The sequence below is a fragment of the Cyprinodon tularosa genome, unplaced genomic scaffold (genome assembly GCF_016077235.1).
Source record: "Cyprinodon tularosa strain WSP-4 unplaced genomic scaffold, ASM1607723v1 ctg145, whole genome shotgun sequence".
Lineage (NCBI taxonomy): Eukaryota > Metazoa > Chordata > Actinopteri > Cyprinodontiformes > Cyprinodontidae > Cyprinodon > Cyprinodon tularosa.
This window is the reverse complement of record NW_024038276.1, coordinates 1,500,842-1,515,823: the sequence shown is the minus strand read 5'-3', so window position 1 is coordinate 1,515,823 and position 14,982 is coordinate 1,500,842. Positions and strand designations below refer to the sequence as shown.

Here is a 14,982-nt window from a genome sequence, read left to right as displayed (position 1 = left end):
TATTCCAAATAATAGCTTTATTATTTTATCATATGAGTTAAAGTCAAAAATAAATATTTTCAATCACAAGAAATAATTAATTAAAACAAATAGAATGGAAATGTCACTTCATGCAGCTCTCTTAATATATTTGAATTCCTTGCCCTATTTTTGTTTCATGCTTTCCTGTGCCCCCATGAAAACACACTGGCCCCCTTCTGGCCCCGTGGTACAGTTGGTCTAGAACCGCCACTGCTATCAGGGATGGAGCCAATCAGCTTTGCAATCAGAGGAAACTAAAATGAAGCGCTGAACCTGTTCTGAATTATGATTAACAACATTGTTTTGTTTTTAAGACAATGGAAATCACGTGATGCCATATATTTAGCGTGAGTCACTTCCTTTGCACCATCACAGGTGCTTCCGAGAAGTTGCCTGTGTGACCTCCGGTGTGGATCCCCCTCCCCTCCCCATCCCTCATTGTTTCAGGACTTCACAGAGAGCGTTTCCTCCACCTTCCATCAGCATCATGCGCTGGATCTGAACCACAGATGGCTGCAAGCGCTGAATGAATGGACGCAGCAGAAACGCGCGGCCTGGAAGCGCATTTCACACTTCCAGCGCTTTCACGGCGCACTACTCTATTCTGGGCTTCCCTGCTAAGTTGTTGCACACTTTATCATGCCTTACAGTGGGATATCAGGGAACAAACACCGACTGGACAGCGGGAGCGACGATTAGCGGATCTGTGACTTATTTTGTTTGTTTTTCTGGGACTGATCTTTTACAGAAACGGGGAAGTCTGAGTGACTTTACGCACAAGATCTTCCTCCTCCAGAGCTACTGATCGGGATATTCTACTGAGGATTAGTGCGCAGCGGGATGTCGGTGGAAATCCCCAACGATTTCTGCCCAGATTTAAATGAGCTGGAAAATAAGATCGGAAGGAAAACGCCGGAAAGCCTCCTGGTTTGGATTAAGGATGCGGCGGATTGGGAGGACAGATTAGCATCGGATGCGCTGCACAGAGAAGAAGAGAGCAGCTCGGATGGATTATCTGATAAAATCAACAGTTTAAGACAAGAGATGGTAAAGTGTTTTTGATGCGCAGCTCTCCATTTCTCCCCCCTGAGTCCTTACTGTCTGACACAGCTAAAAGTTGCCAAACTTGTTGGATCCATCGCTGATCTGTTCCTCTGAACTTTACCTGCTCACTTGTTTTTCTCTGACTGCTCAGGCTGTCACACCCATCACCTGTATCTCTCCTCTCCCTCCTTAGTTTGCACATTCTTTCCAGATTCTGTCTCTGATCCTTCCTCATTCCTCCTCTCACTGTTAATCTTTCATGCCACTTTAACTGAACACTCAGGCCTTGCTTGCTGGGTGACATGCTTAACCCTTCATACATGAAGCCTGATAACCTGTCAGGATATATTTACCCTTTATTCTACCATCAAGAACATTTTTCAGAATATTTTCATGGGTGAATTAATAATAATGTACAAGAATATACTGAAAATCTGAATATCTCTAAATATGAAAAAGCAGTTTATTTTATCAATTAAATCTAAAGCTGAGCTTATATTCATAATACACAAAGGGAATTTTATTGCAATTGTGTTATTTTCTCTTATTCGACCAATAAAGCAGAAATGACCCACTAAGTGCTCCACAGTGCTTGGCATGGCAGCACTGTTTGATAAGATTTGTTTCTCATCTTTGTTTCTAAAATCCCAATGTATCCGATGCAGGTTTTCAGGTCAGACCAGTATAATGGCCAATCAAACACAGAGATATAATCAATCTTAAAGCCAGTTTTGGTACCTGTGTCACTGGGGACAGATAGTCTTCTTTCTAAGTGAAACCAGCATATCCATAAAGCTCAGCAGCAAAGTTTCCTGGTACAGTAAATACTACGTTGATATTGGATTGCAGAAAACCCAGAGACCAACATCAGATCTGTCAGAATCATTACTGTCTGTTGAAGCTTTGCTGTGGACTTCAAGGAGCTTAGATTATGTCATTTGTTGTCCTTCCTCTAGTTGTTTCCAAAAGTTGGGGTCATGACCCCACTTGGAGTCCTTGATCTTTAGAGCTATACGGTACTACAGTAATTAAACTAAATAATAAACATTAAAGTGTTTAAAGATATTAAAACACCACCTAAATGGACAAAACCAACAAATTTGGGTTTTTATGTTCCTTGCTGTGTTTTTACAGTGTAAAGGAAGAAAATATTCTAACATAGTTAACTTTGGAAAAAGATTGGCTTCTGATTCTTCCCTTCCCCAGGTACACTCGGCGAGCTGCGTTTGGTAATAAAACCAACATTGCGTGTTGACGTCACAGAATTACAGAGTTTAATCCAATATAAGACAATGCATACACTTTAGAAATAAGACAATGCACAAACCTACACCAGAAACTGCAGAACAACAGAGACATACATTCCATTACCTGACATAGGAGGAAAGAAAGAAAAGAGTACAGAGACATCTTTGGAGAGTTGCAAGGGCAAATCTGATCTTTTTCTTCTATTTAGAAAGCTTTATCCTCTTGTATCTAATCCATTCAAAAAGGGGCTGGCCCTCGGTCCTCCAACCAAACGCCATCTCTGACACTGCTAGGGCTTCCCCTTATTTACTGCAAACATCTGGGGTCATTTGCTTCTTTGTTTTAACAAGAAAAGGCGGAAAGCTTGTCCTGGCATCTAGAATTCCTAAAGTCATAAAACACAAGATAAGCTCTCACAGACAGCTTGTGGAATGCGGGGGGCCTCACCATAAATTTTCAGGAACAAACTTAAATTTAGTAATCTGGTTCAAGGAAAGGTTATCTTCACAAACTTGTTCAAAATAAGAAATATGAGAAAAGGAGAGTATACAACATACCTTTTACACATGCCATAAGATTAACTGTAATAAAGTCTAAAAAATAATCATTTTTCTTTAACAGTCCCCGTTTTGAGGTCTGAGACATACAGACCTCACAAATAAAATGATTAAGCCTTCTAATAGAGGAACCAAAAAATTATTTAGTATACTAAAAACTAAAACATTAGCCCAATTTTATAACAGTCCCCTTTTTTAAACAGCACCTCCTAGGTCCCCTGCCAGGCCATGTGTCTAAAGCTGAACTCCATAATCTAAACTTATCAAATGTATCTTGCGCTGTCCAACAATTTAATACTCACCTGATGAACCACAAAATTTTAACCAGTAAAAACTAAACTAAAAATACATTTCACTTATCAAATATGAAAAATCATAAAACTCAGTTATCTGAAAGAGAAGCAAACACACAATAGGAATATGAGCCCAGAATATGAAATAAAAAAAAATAAAAGTAAGATATCTCAAAATTACTAAAAAATGCTCAGCAGACTTAAAAGACAATATTCACCACAAAAACTACAATTTGTCAATAAAAAACAATAACAACATCAAGAAATACATCATAAACACATAAAAATTACAAAATAGCATAAACAAATAAAAATTACAAAATAGTTTTTTTTTTTTTTCACAATTCAATAATAAGAAGTTAGAGTTCGTCTCTATGCTCCTTCGATAGTCTTTCAAAAATGAATATGAATTCTTCGTCAGGAAACGATCCAAAAATACGCGCAAAAAGAAACGAATGTTCTTGAAGAGTTCGCAAAAAACGAAAACACGCAATAAAGAGAAGATAAGTTAATGATGATCTTGTAGCTGGATCCTTCACGTGTTCCTCCTCGGTTGTAAACCTCAGGTTTTCCACCTGAGTGTCCGTTGCTCACTGAAAATTGGAGTATTATGCCAATTTAACAGTGAGTTTAAGGAGAGGGTGCAATCTCCTTTTCTCAATGGAAGGACACCGGAACAGGATTATTGTGCCTGTCTGGGCCTTTTAAGCCTTGTAATTCAGGAAAATGAAGTGGTTTTGGCAGACTTCTGCCCGGAAATGCAGATCCTCCTCCGCGCTGTGATGGCCCTCAGACACTCCTCGACCGCAGGTTGAGACTGTAGATTCTCCTGTATGCCCTGCAGCGTGCGTTGTGGCTCCTCAGCTGACTCCAATGGAACCACGTGTCTCCTTCTCTCTTGTAGACGGACAGCCTGAGATGTACTCTCCACGACTCGGTATGGTCTGGCGAAGCGAGGTTCAGACCACTTTCTTTTGATGACCATCAGGCGCACCCAGTCGATTTCCCGAACTGATCCCGAGCCTGGACGTTCCTGTGACGTCTGGTATTTTGTAAATTCTGCTGCCAGGACCTGTAACTCATTGAAGAAATCTTTATGAGATAAATGTGCAAGCTTACCTTTCCATCCTGGAATGCGGGTAGCAGGTCCTGGAAACATCCGTCCTGTCTGGAGCTCATATGGAGAGAACCCTGTTGATTGGTTAATGATTGATCCTACACTTTATGACAGCTTCACTGTCTTCCTTTTGTATTATAAATCTGCTACTTTGGAGTTGTATTTTATCAATCCTTTGACCCTCTTTTTATATAAGGCCTACATGAGAAATGAAAGTTTCCTATCATGTTAAACCCAAAATTTAACTGTATTTTAGAAGCAGTTCCATAACTGTTAATTTGTAAATTTCCAATTTAGACCAATTTAATTTCAATCATCATATTTTCTATTTTTTAAAACCTTAAAGAATGATCAGCCTGCTTTACATGAGTCACTAAATATCAAAAATGACCTACTTTATTCCAATCATATTTTAAATCCCAAAAATTTCAACCATTTTTACCTTTGATCCATTTATTCATTTGAAAACCTATTTATAAAATATTTAATTGAATAATGTATTACCCTTTTTATATTGTTTATCAATTATCAATGCCTTTTCAGTTTTGGAGAGAGATTCAATACAGCTAAATTTATTAAATGATGTAAATCTTTAGTTTAGACCTTCCTGGATGTCTTAGTTAAACAACTTATTTTAAAACATATGAATAGAGATACAACAATCCAATGATCACCTTCCTTAGTTTAAGAACACTATTTTATGTAAATTATTTGATAGTCAATATTTTGTTTAGTATATTCAATTTATACATTTTACTTATTTCATATCCAAATAGTTAGCTCATCTTTAATGCTGCTAATACACCGTAAAACATTTAATGTATTTTGATTTAACTTCAATAACCTCTTTTTCCGAAAAGTAAATGCAGAGATCCAAACTAAAAATTTGCCTATCAGATCAATTCCATTCATGTCCCCCTGTTTCTATAACAGAACAAATGTTCTGTCATAGAATACAATAAAAATCCTATACAACTCATTGAGATGAAATCCGCTATCACCACTAACTTTAGCCTCATGTAACACAGTTGGATGCAATTCAAACACGGTGTCCCAGATGCTGTTACAATCTGCACACCTCAAGCAAAGAATTTAATGTTTGATTAAATTTATGAAATCAACACAGAACTTGGTGTCATTTGCTCAGTAAGTCAGTCTATAGACACCCAATCCACTTTAACACCTTAATTTCAAATTCCATTTAAATTTAAATTTAGTTTTACTGAATGGTAGCCACTGTACTATGCAAATAAAAATTTAGATCATCTTCCTTAGTAGATGAAGCGTAACACACAATGCAATTCAGCTATAGTTAAAAAAGAATGTAATTGCAATCGTTAGTCCCTGCCCATTCTTTTCAGGCAGGAAAGGAAAAAAAAAACACACTAGCATTTTGTGAGACAAACAGAGTGAATCATGGAGGAATGCAGTGTCGTAACAGTTGGTGCACACCAACCCCTAACTGCATCGTAAAACCTCTGACCCCAGGAGATGGGGTTGTCCTCAACACCTAGAATTACACTGCAGGGCTGCAGGACGTGAAGAAAACAGGGCGCCTCAGTGCTATATCTAAAATAAGAAGAGAACAATGGCATCACACACTACAAAAATTTAAAGAAAAGAACTTATTCACCACTACCAAGTTGTGTTGGCACCCATTTCGTCTCCAACCTGCAGACTGAAGGGAACCCCAGGAGTGGGCCCTGGCGCCCAGGTCACATGATCAGAGGTGAGAATCCAGGATCAAACATGAGAACACACAACAGGACCACCGCTGAGCGACTTGCCATGCCCCAATTCTGTATCTGCTGAATCAGAACGTGTCTAGAGAAGCAGTCATTCCAGCAGTGCAGAAACATCTGGATACAGTCCCGCTTTGATGAACTTTGGTCAGCCTTTCGTGGTCGACAGAGCAGGACATAGAAACCAGCAGACCAGTCATCTACTGAAGCCCCCGTCCGGGTTTGTCTATGATCTTTGTGGTCCCGACTCACTGCTGATTTCCAGCCATAGAAGACTCCCACAGATAACGCCTGAGTCCCTTTTGTTTTCAGCCAGGCATGAAAAGCAACAGTCAAAGGAGACATCTGTTGCCAGGTAACAGTTCGCCTTCACTGACCTTCGTAATCGCTCAACAGCGTTTGGCTTTCATACAGCAGTCCAGCAGAAGATGGGCACAGTTCAGCATCATCATGTCTTTGTTCAGCAACAACAGCGGCCTGATGCGGTAATCAAGAAGATCCCTTCAAATACATCTTCCCATGATCTCTGAGCTCAAAAGACCCTTCCCCCAAGATTGCCATCAAGTCAGAAGGAAGGAGAACTGCCAGAGAAAAAATAATACAAAGTAATTAAAAAGCAAAACTTATATTTGCCACATTTTGTTACTTTCACTACTATAAATAAAATTTATCTTGTGATGCCTCCTCCCGTGTGGCGCTAGATTTGTTGTTGTTATAGCACAAACGGCCAACTGCCCCAAATCCTGAACTGCAAAAAGAATAGATAGAAATTTGTTAAAATAGTCCACGATCGGATGTGCCAGAATTAAGAAAATAATGACACTTACTGTTCAAAATCAATAAACGTCAATACCTCGATGACATTCACTCTGCTTGTGCCAAATATCAACTACAAATTCTAAAATCACAACCTCACAAACTCATTAAAGAATTAGAACAAACTCTAGAATGTCCAAGTACTGATACTTATAAAAGTTGTGATGGAATTGCCCTTGGTCAAATAATTATGAATTGCATATTGTTCTACTAAATACCAAACATCCTTATCATTGTCCCACGCTTCAAGACAAAGTCCTATTTCAAAATTTCAGAAATCCTTTACATTTTATCTGAATTTCATAGCAGTTTTAACCAAAATTTTCCTCAAAATTAACAATTTACACCCAACTGTATATAATCAAAGTCAGCAGTGATGCAAAAATCTATCAACAATTTTAAATGTAAATAGACATGGCATAGATGTTATTTGAAGCCGTTCAATTTGAGATGATCAAATCTAATTTAGTAGAAGCTTCTATATCACATACACCATATTGTAGTAAAGCAGGAAGGCCATATGACTCTACATTAAAGAAATCCATAATTCACTATTGTTGAATCGAAAAAATCAAAATTATTGATTAACTAATTTACCATTAACCATATCCAAAAATTTACCAGGAATTAGGGTCTACTTCTGCTTCTCCCCCTGTTGATATAATAAAATTACCATTTTGAAAACAATTTGGAATCTATGTCACTTTTATATAATAATTTGCTGAAAAACCAAAATATCATAAGATGTTCCACCATTTCTCCAAATCTTCCATCTAGTATTCAAACTAGACTGAGATTATGTAAATTTCAAAGTTCCATCTGTAATGTCTTATCTTTATAACATCCCCCTGTGTTTTCTTATTTCCAAAAGAAAAACAATTTAGAGGTGGAAAAACAAAAATGGAAGAACTTACCCCCATTATGCTAAAATTTCAACATGTCCAATCAGTCACCCATATGAAATATAAACCAAGTTTATTTAGTTAGAATTTAGGTTAGTTTGTTAGTGTTGTTAGTCAAAGTGGATAACACAATTTCCTAATAACTACATCTATCTGCTTTAAGCCAAGGCTGAATTCTCGTTTCATATTAATTTCACTGCACAAGCAGAAGATTCAGCTTCAACCAGATTGTGACACCAAAATATGAAATCGTCATTACCTTAAAATTGTCCCTTAAAGCAGTAATAAAAACATATTTATGAAACAAAACCTTCAGTGTACCTAAATAGTTTAAAATAAGAAAAATATCACACAGCTACACACTAAACTGAGGTCATATTTACATAGAGCATCCTAAAACCCATCAAAGGCCATCAGCCTACACATTCACTCTCATTCACACTCAAGCACTCATCAACACCCCATTGTAAGAAAGATGCAGGATGTTACCCCAGATTTCAAACCAAAATTCATCCTGTAAAAGTCTTAAACACAAATATTATAACACCATGGTTGAAAAAAATAATAAAAAGACATTATTATCCAATAGTTCTAATATTGTTCAGTTTTGAGTGAACCTTTTTAAAAACTCCAAATTATACACACAACCGTATTTCATGATAGCCCACTGTTATTAAATGGCTACCTATACCCCCTGTAGGAAAACCCAAAAACCGTTCATGTGGTCATGTAATATGCGAAATGGGCTGCACACGAAGATCGTCCTACAAGAAACAAAGTCATTCATTAGCGTTTCAACATGTCCCACATTAACAGTGTAGAAAACACTGTTACGCAGAAAAACATCCATATGTTCTCATTTTTGTTCTCTTACAATCAGTGAGGGTGTTCCATCCTGTCAGGAAACCTAGAAATTTAAGTGATTGTCAATGTTACAGTATTATAATAAACAATTGGATCATTCCAGTGCTCAAGCCTGGAACTGATGCAACACATTTCACCCGCTGAGAAAGTAAAAACATCTGTAAATCTGTTATTTTGTACTTTTCATTTCAACACAAAACACAGTCCTAAAGCAATTCACATCAAAATCCAAGAATCCTGAAAAAGTGAGCTGGAAATAGCACAGAACTGAAGCACTCCCAAAATGCAAATAAGGGGGGTCAATCAGTCCCCCCGCTGTGAAACAAAACTTGCATCCAAAACGGAGACACCGCTGTCCCACAGAAGCACATTTTAACAGAAAGTTAGTAATACAACATCCAGCAAAAATATTTAACAATATTTCAGAACACAATCTTGAAACACAAATCACTTCCGCACAATCTCAGCACAATTCAGACACAGACAGACGAATAGACAGCAGCGCGTGGTGGGACATAGGCTACAGTATAACGGGGGAAGACAGACACACAGCCACAAACACAAAGAAACATACAAAACACAGAAACACAGACAACGTTGTAGTTCAGTCAAGAAAAGACAGAAAAAAAGAAAAGAAAACGTCAGGATCCGGCTAAAAGAATGTATGACGCATCTTTTAATTGTCCAATTTCAATTTTACAAATCCCTTTTATTCTCATTTCAACTTCTCAGTCCTACACTTCAGAGCTGGGTCAAGCTCGAGGCGAAAATAAGCCTCAATTTAGTTTATTCGATCACTCAATCCGCCCAGTGACAAAAGGTTTTTTCTTTTTCAGCTGGGGAGAGCGATTGAACCCGTATTAAATCAAATAATTTATTTTAGTCCTTTATACTATAAGCAACCCGCTTAAGGGTGCCAAAGAAAGGTGATCCAACCTGCTATTAGTCCTTTATTTTCCACGAGTGATACAGCTCGGTCCAATTAACCTGCTATTAGTCCTTTTCCATGAGTGATACAACTCGATCCAATTAACCTAAATAATTATAAGTCCACTGGAGATGAGTCGAAATCTCCGGCTGATACAAGCCAAAAACTAACCAATACACAAATTTCCAAAATACTTTTTTAGAGGCCCAGGCATTGCTCCTCAGGGTAAAAAGAATATACATTTTTTAAAACCCAGCTTAAGTCAGAGTTAACGTAAAGGCTCTGTTTTGAACTAGCCACAGTTCCCTGTAATGTGTATTTATTCAAATCCTTAAACAACTGACTCTTTTAGAAGGGATTTTATCTACCTCTGCAGCATCTGAATTCTGTGAGGCCGCACACAGCAAATCAGCCCCGGTCCGACGACACACGGCGCTTCAGACAACTAAAAAAATAATCAAATACTGTCTTACCACACCGAAGCGTCGGGCCGAAACGGATCAATCAGGACCAAACAGCCGTCCGCCGAGACTCCAGAACCGGCACGAGCCCCCAATTGTAAAGGAAGAAAATATTCTAACATAGTTAACTTTGGAAAAAGATTGGCTTCTGATTCTTCCCTTCCCCAGGTACACTCGGCGAGCTGCGTTTGGTAATAAAACCAACATTGCGTGTTGACGTCACAGAATTACAGAGTTTAATCCAATATAAGACAATGCATACACTTTAGAAATAAGACAATGCACAAACCTACACCAGAAACTGCAGAACAACAGAGACATACATTCCATTACCTGACATAGGAGGAAAGAAAGCAAAGAGTACAGAGACATCTTTGGAGAGTTGCAAGGGCAAATCTGATCTTTTTCTTCTATTTAGAAAGCTTTATCCTCTTGTATCTAATCCATTCAAAAAGGGGCTGGCCCTCGGTCCTCCAACCAAACGCCATCTCTGACACTGCTAGGGCTTCCCCTTATTTACTGCAAACATCTGGGGTCATTTGCTTCTTTGTTTTAACAAGAAAAGGCGGAAAGCTTGTCCTGGCATCTAGAATTCCTAAAGTCATAAAACACAAGATAAGCTCTCACAGACAGCTTGTGGAATGCGGGGGGCCTCACCATAAATTTTCAGGAACAAACTTAAATTTAGTAATCTGGTTCAAGGAAAGGTTATCTTCACAAACTTGTTCAAAATAAGAAATATGAGAAAAGGAGAGTATACAACATACCTTTTACACATGCCATAAGATTAACTGTAATAAAGTCTAAAAAATAATCATTTTTCTTTAACAACAGCCAAGGCTAATTGATTTTGTACAAATGTTTGTATACTATAATGTCGAAAAGTTTGGAAGCGAAGATGAGATACTTTTATTTTCAATGCACTGATGTTTACAGAATTCATGTTATTTTCAGAGCTCTGGAAAATCTTACCTTGGGCACATAATTTGTACACACAATAAATAAAAAAAATGAAACAATAATAAATCACTGTAAAACAATAAAATAAAATAAGGAAATAATATCCCCACCCCCCAGAATTAAACACCATGTTGCAGGTGTTACTTTCTCTGCCGTTATTATATTTTGACACAACTCTCTAATGTCTTGTATAGAAAAACTAATCTGAGTAGTAACTTCTTAAATGGAATGTTTGTAACTTAGATTCCTTGGCATCAGTGACTGTCTGTAATAAACTGTCAAGTCAGTAATCTATCCCATGATGATACCACGTTACAGTATGCTAAATTAAAAAAAAAAACTTTTATTCAGAGATTTTATTAGCTGTAAACCATATCCTTTTCTGGAAATCAAATATATACATACTTTTTTTATTCAAAATTAAAATTTGTTTGGATTATTTCATAACTTTTATATTTATTTCTCTTAAGTAACAGTGTAGTAATGGTATCTGTGTAAATAAGACGTAACCAGTGATGCATTCGGTCCATTTTAATTAGTTGAAATTAGACTTAGTATTAGACTCAACTTTATTTATCCCTTGGGATTACTCCTTCAGGGAAAATCTGGTTCCAGTATCTTATATAGAGTATTATACAGTATAGTAGAGAATTATAATTTCTTTGGATTTTGTTTTTTTACTGTTTTGCTGCTTGTTCCTTAAATCATATCACCTGTTTTAACCTGTATTGTTGTCATAACTGTCAAAGGACTGCCAAGATATTTCCAAGGCCTGGCTGTCACATTCCTGACTCACTGAAATTCAGTTTTTTTTTCTATATTCCTTTGTGCCTTTACATTTTTGGGCCAGTAGGTGTCAGTGTTTGAGCAGCCACTTCAGTCCACTGGTCCCCAAGGACTAATATGGACTCAAAAGTTGATCACATTTTCTGGTAGTTGTTGCAAAAAATACAAAGGGACCAAACATTTATTAAAAGTGTTTAAAATACACATAATACTTTGATAATTATCTTTGTTATATTAGTTTAGTTTTTTTTTTAAAACGGAAAAAAGGTGCATTTGATTAGATTTTGGCAAGATACCCTATGTTCCTTTATAGGACGTCCATGAAAATATAAATTTTAAATTTAACTATCAGAAGTGATTCTTTTAGCACTGGGAGGGGAGGGGGGGGTTCAAGGAACTTTAATAGGATTAATATTTTTGGTCATTATAAGGAGATGATGGTGCAAAACAGTTTAAGCACGACTGATAATTGGTCACACTTACCACCCCCTACCCTGCATCTTATTAAGGTGTTTGACTGCCATCACTTACCATATTTAAATAAATGGGTGACTGACAGCACTAAGGCGGACTGTAGAACAAATGCAACCGGCAGAATTAGGTATAATAAAGTGGATATGCATTATATTTAATTAATTGGCTGGTGGGGCTAGTTTACTAGGGGTACCTCTACATGAAAATCCAGAACCTAAGAACAGTTTCCAAAAAAAAAAAATTATAAACAAACCTCTGAACTTTTTTTCTCCAAGTTTGAAGACATTAGGTTTTCCCATCTGGAAAGCTTTCTGAATTCAAAATGTCTGGAACAGCATTGAGTTTTATAGCGTAGCCCAACTAACGCCTTAGGACAGTTTCTAGCTGATGCTAAAAGTAACTCCATATGTTCTCATCAGAAATGTCTCCGTTGTGCCGATGTGAAGATTCTGCGGCAGCTGGTGGCCGTCCATGAAGGTATCGAGGCCATGCGCTGGCTGATGGAGGAAAGAGGCATCTCAACCAGCCACTGCAGCAGCTTATCAGGCAGTATGAGCAGCTTGGTGACCATCGAGGACCACGTTCCCCCCATGTCGCCCAGCAGGTGTGTGAAGCTTATAGGACACCATTCCAACCTTAAACAATCATAGAGCCTTAGCTACTGCTTAGATCAGCATTTATGCAAACAGAGGGCTGATTACCAAGATTTCAAAAGATTTGTTTAAAAATTTTTTGGTCTTACTCTTATAGTTTAAAGTCCTTTATTATATCAGCAAAACCAATGTAACCAAGGTTTTCTGTAGCTTTAGGGGACATGCAGTAGCCCAGTCCAGCCTCTTTCTATCATTTCTTTCCTATGGATTGCTGGTCAGCTGGCCATAAAAAGGTTCCTACACTCCTTTCCTCTTTCTGGTCACAGATATCAAGTTCAAAAAGTGAGGATGTGTAAAAACGGTAAAACCTCCCATCATGCTGTTTTAACGAGTCTTTATTGAAGTGTGGTAGAAAATGTCAGAAGGCTGGAAGTGAACACAGTGACATGTCAGATAATGTTTAAACCTGGATCCACTGATCTGATTTCCAATTTGTTGAAATATTCTCAACCTTATGGTTTTCTTTCAGATTGAAGGTGGAGCTAAAATTTCAGTTTCTTCTGTTATTCCTACAGAGAGGAGCCAAGTTCCGCCTTCCCTCAGGATATGAGGCTAACCGCCATTGAAGAAACATCTCCTGAACCTGAATCTGCAAGCTCCTCTAGGTCCATAGAAGTTGAAAGTTACAGTCTGGCACCACTTACTGCTGCCAGCTCTTTGGTTGGCACTGATGTACCCAAGTCACAAGTACTGGAGTCTGGTTTGACACGGCTGCACATCAGAACCGGTGCTGAGACGATCAGGAGAGTTCTGCTTAGGTCCTGCAAAAGAAGACAACTAAAACCTGACTCTGGTGGCGTGGCTGGCAGTCAGGATGTAGGAGAGAGACACTCTACACTTTTACCTCAGGAGACGTTAACGTTTCAGAGCCACGAAGTGAAGAAGGACGAGTTTTCAGCTGGTGATGAGAGCGATTTACTGGGTTATGATGCTCAGTGGTCCTGGGTGGACTCCAAGGATGATGTCACATTTTTATGATCTTACACAAGAACGCTTTACATTACATTACTTTAAACTATAACCATCTTGAGTGACAGTGGAATTAAAAATGAACTTTGACCCACGAGTGTCTTTGTGGAATGGATTAGATATTCATCCTGCTCATCAGCTTCTGAATAATCGCTCAATCTGTGCATTTGTTTATCCTCTTCTTGAAATGGAATGGTAATTAATCAGGAATTCTGCATGAAATTAATAAATAAGAACATTGAGAAGGTCATAAAATCTGCTGTGAGTGAAACTGCATTGCTTGTTTTTCTCTGTGTGGTGGAAAAATGGAGGATTTCTTCATGTTTATGCTGCTTCTCTACAATTTGCTTTTAAAGTTTTCTACTCTTTGTCAGACATCCGCATCTTCAGTAGATCTATTGGGAAGTTATTTGACAAACGCACACAGAGCAGTGCATGAATGGAAAGTAGAATGTTTTAATAAAGATTTGAAGAGTGAGTGGTGCATTTCTATATAACCTCAACACATCCAGCCTTCAGAAAACACCTGTCTAGAAAACAGTCGATCTGTTTTTCATTTCATTACAGTATAAATCCAGATGTTCTGCGAAGGCCTCAGAGGTTTAATGAACCAATAAAAATGATGAAACCCAGCAGATTGTTCAGGGAGTAACAACATCTCACAAAGCACTGTTCAATTAATCATCTGAAAATGGATGGCATGGCACAGCTCCATATCTGCCAAGACACCTCACCCTAGCTAACACAAGAGGCTTAACAGGCTCCACCAAATAAATAAGGCATTTATTTTAAAAAGGCAAGAAAGTCATCACTGAATAAAAGCCTCAGGGAGTCTTGTTTGCAATTTGCCACAACCCGTGTAGAGGACACAGAAAACTGTTCAGCAGGTGAAACAAAATTAACTGTTTGGCCATGATGCAAATAATAAATAGTGATACAAAATTACCCTTAGTTATAAATTATACATATCACATCATTTTCATGTTATTTTTAACAAGTAATCTATTGTTGCATTGTTGGTTCAAAATTCTGACTCAATCTTCTCTGTCCAGTATTTACACTACCACAGTAAAGGAGGTTTCTTGGATGCATTATTTTTTTTTAAAAAGGGGATAGAGGAGATTTAAGATCTTAATAATAATAATTC

The 14,982-nt window shown here is 37.7% G+C and overlaps 1 protein-coding gene across 1 annotated transcript; it reads left to right on the top strand.

Moving 5' to 3' along the window:
- The first annotated feature begins 393 nt into the window (after positions 1-393).
- On the top strand, positions 394-14,313 carry LOC119779303 (leucine rich adaptor protein 1-like). The gene is made up of 3 exons (XM_038278900.1): positions 394-1,068; positions 12,633-12,817; positions 13,382-14,313. The coding sequence occupies exons 1-3, from the start codon at positions 862-864 to the stop codon at positions 13,842-13,844; spliced, it is 855 nt and encodes a 284-aa protein (XP_038134828.1). The 5' UTR covers positions 394-861; the 3' UTR covers positions 13,845-14,313.
- Positions 14,314-14,982: the final 669 nt, after the last annotated feature.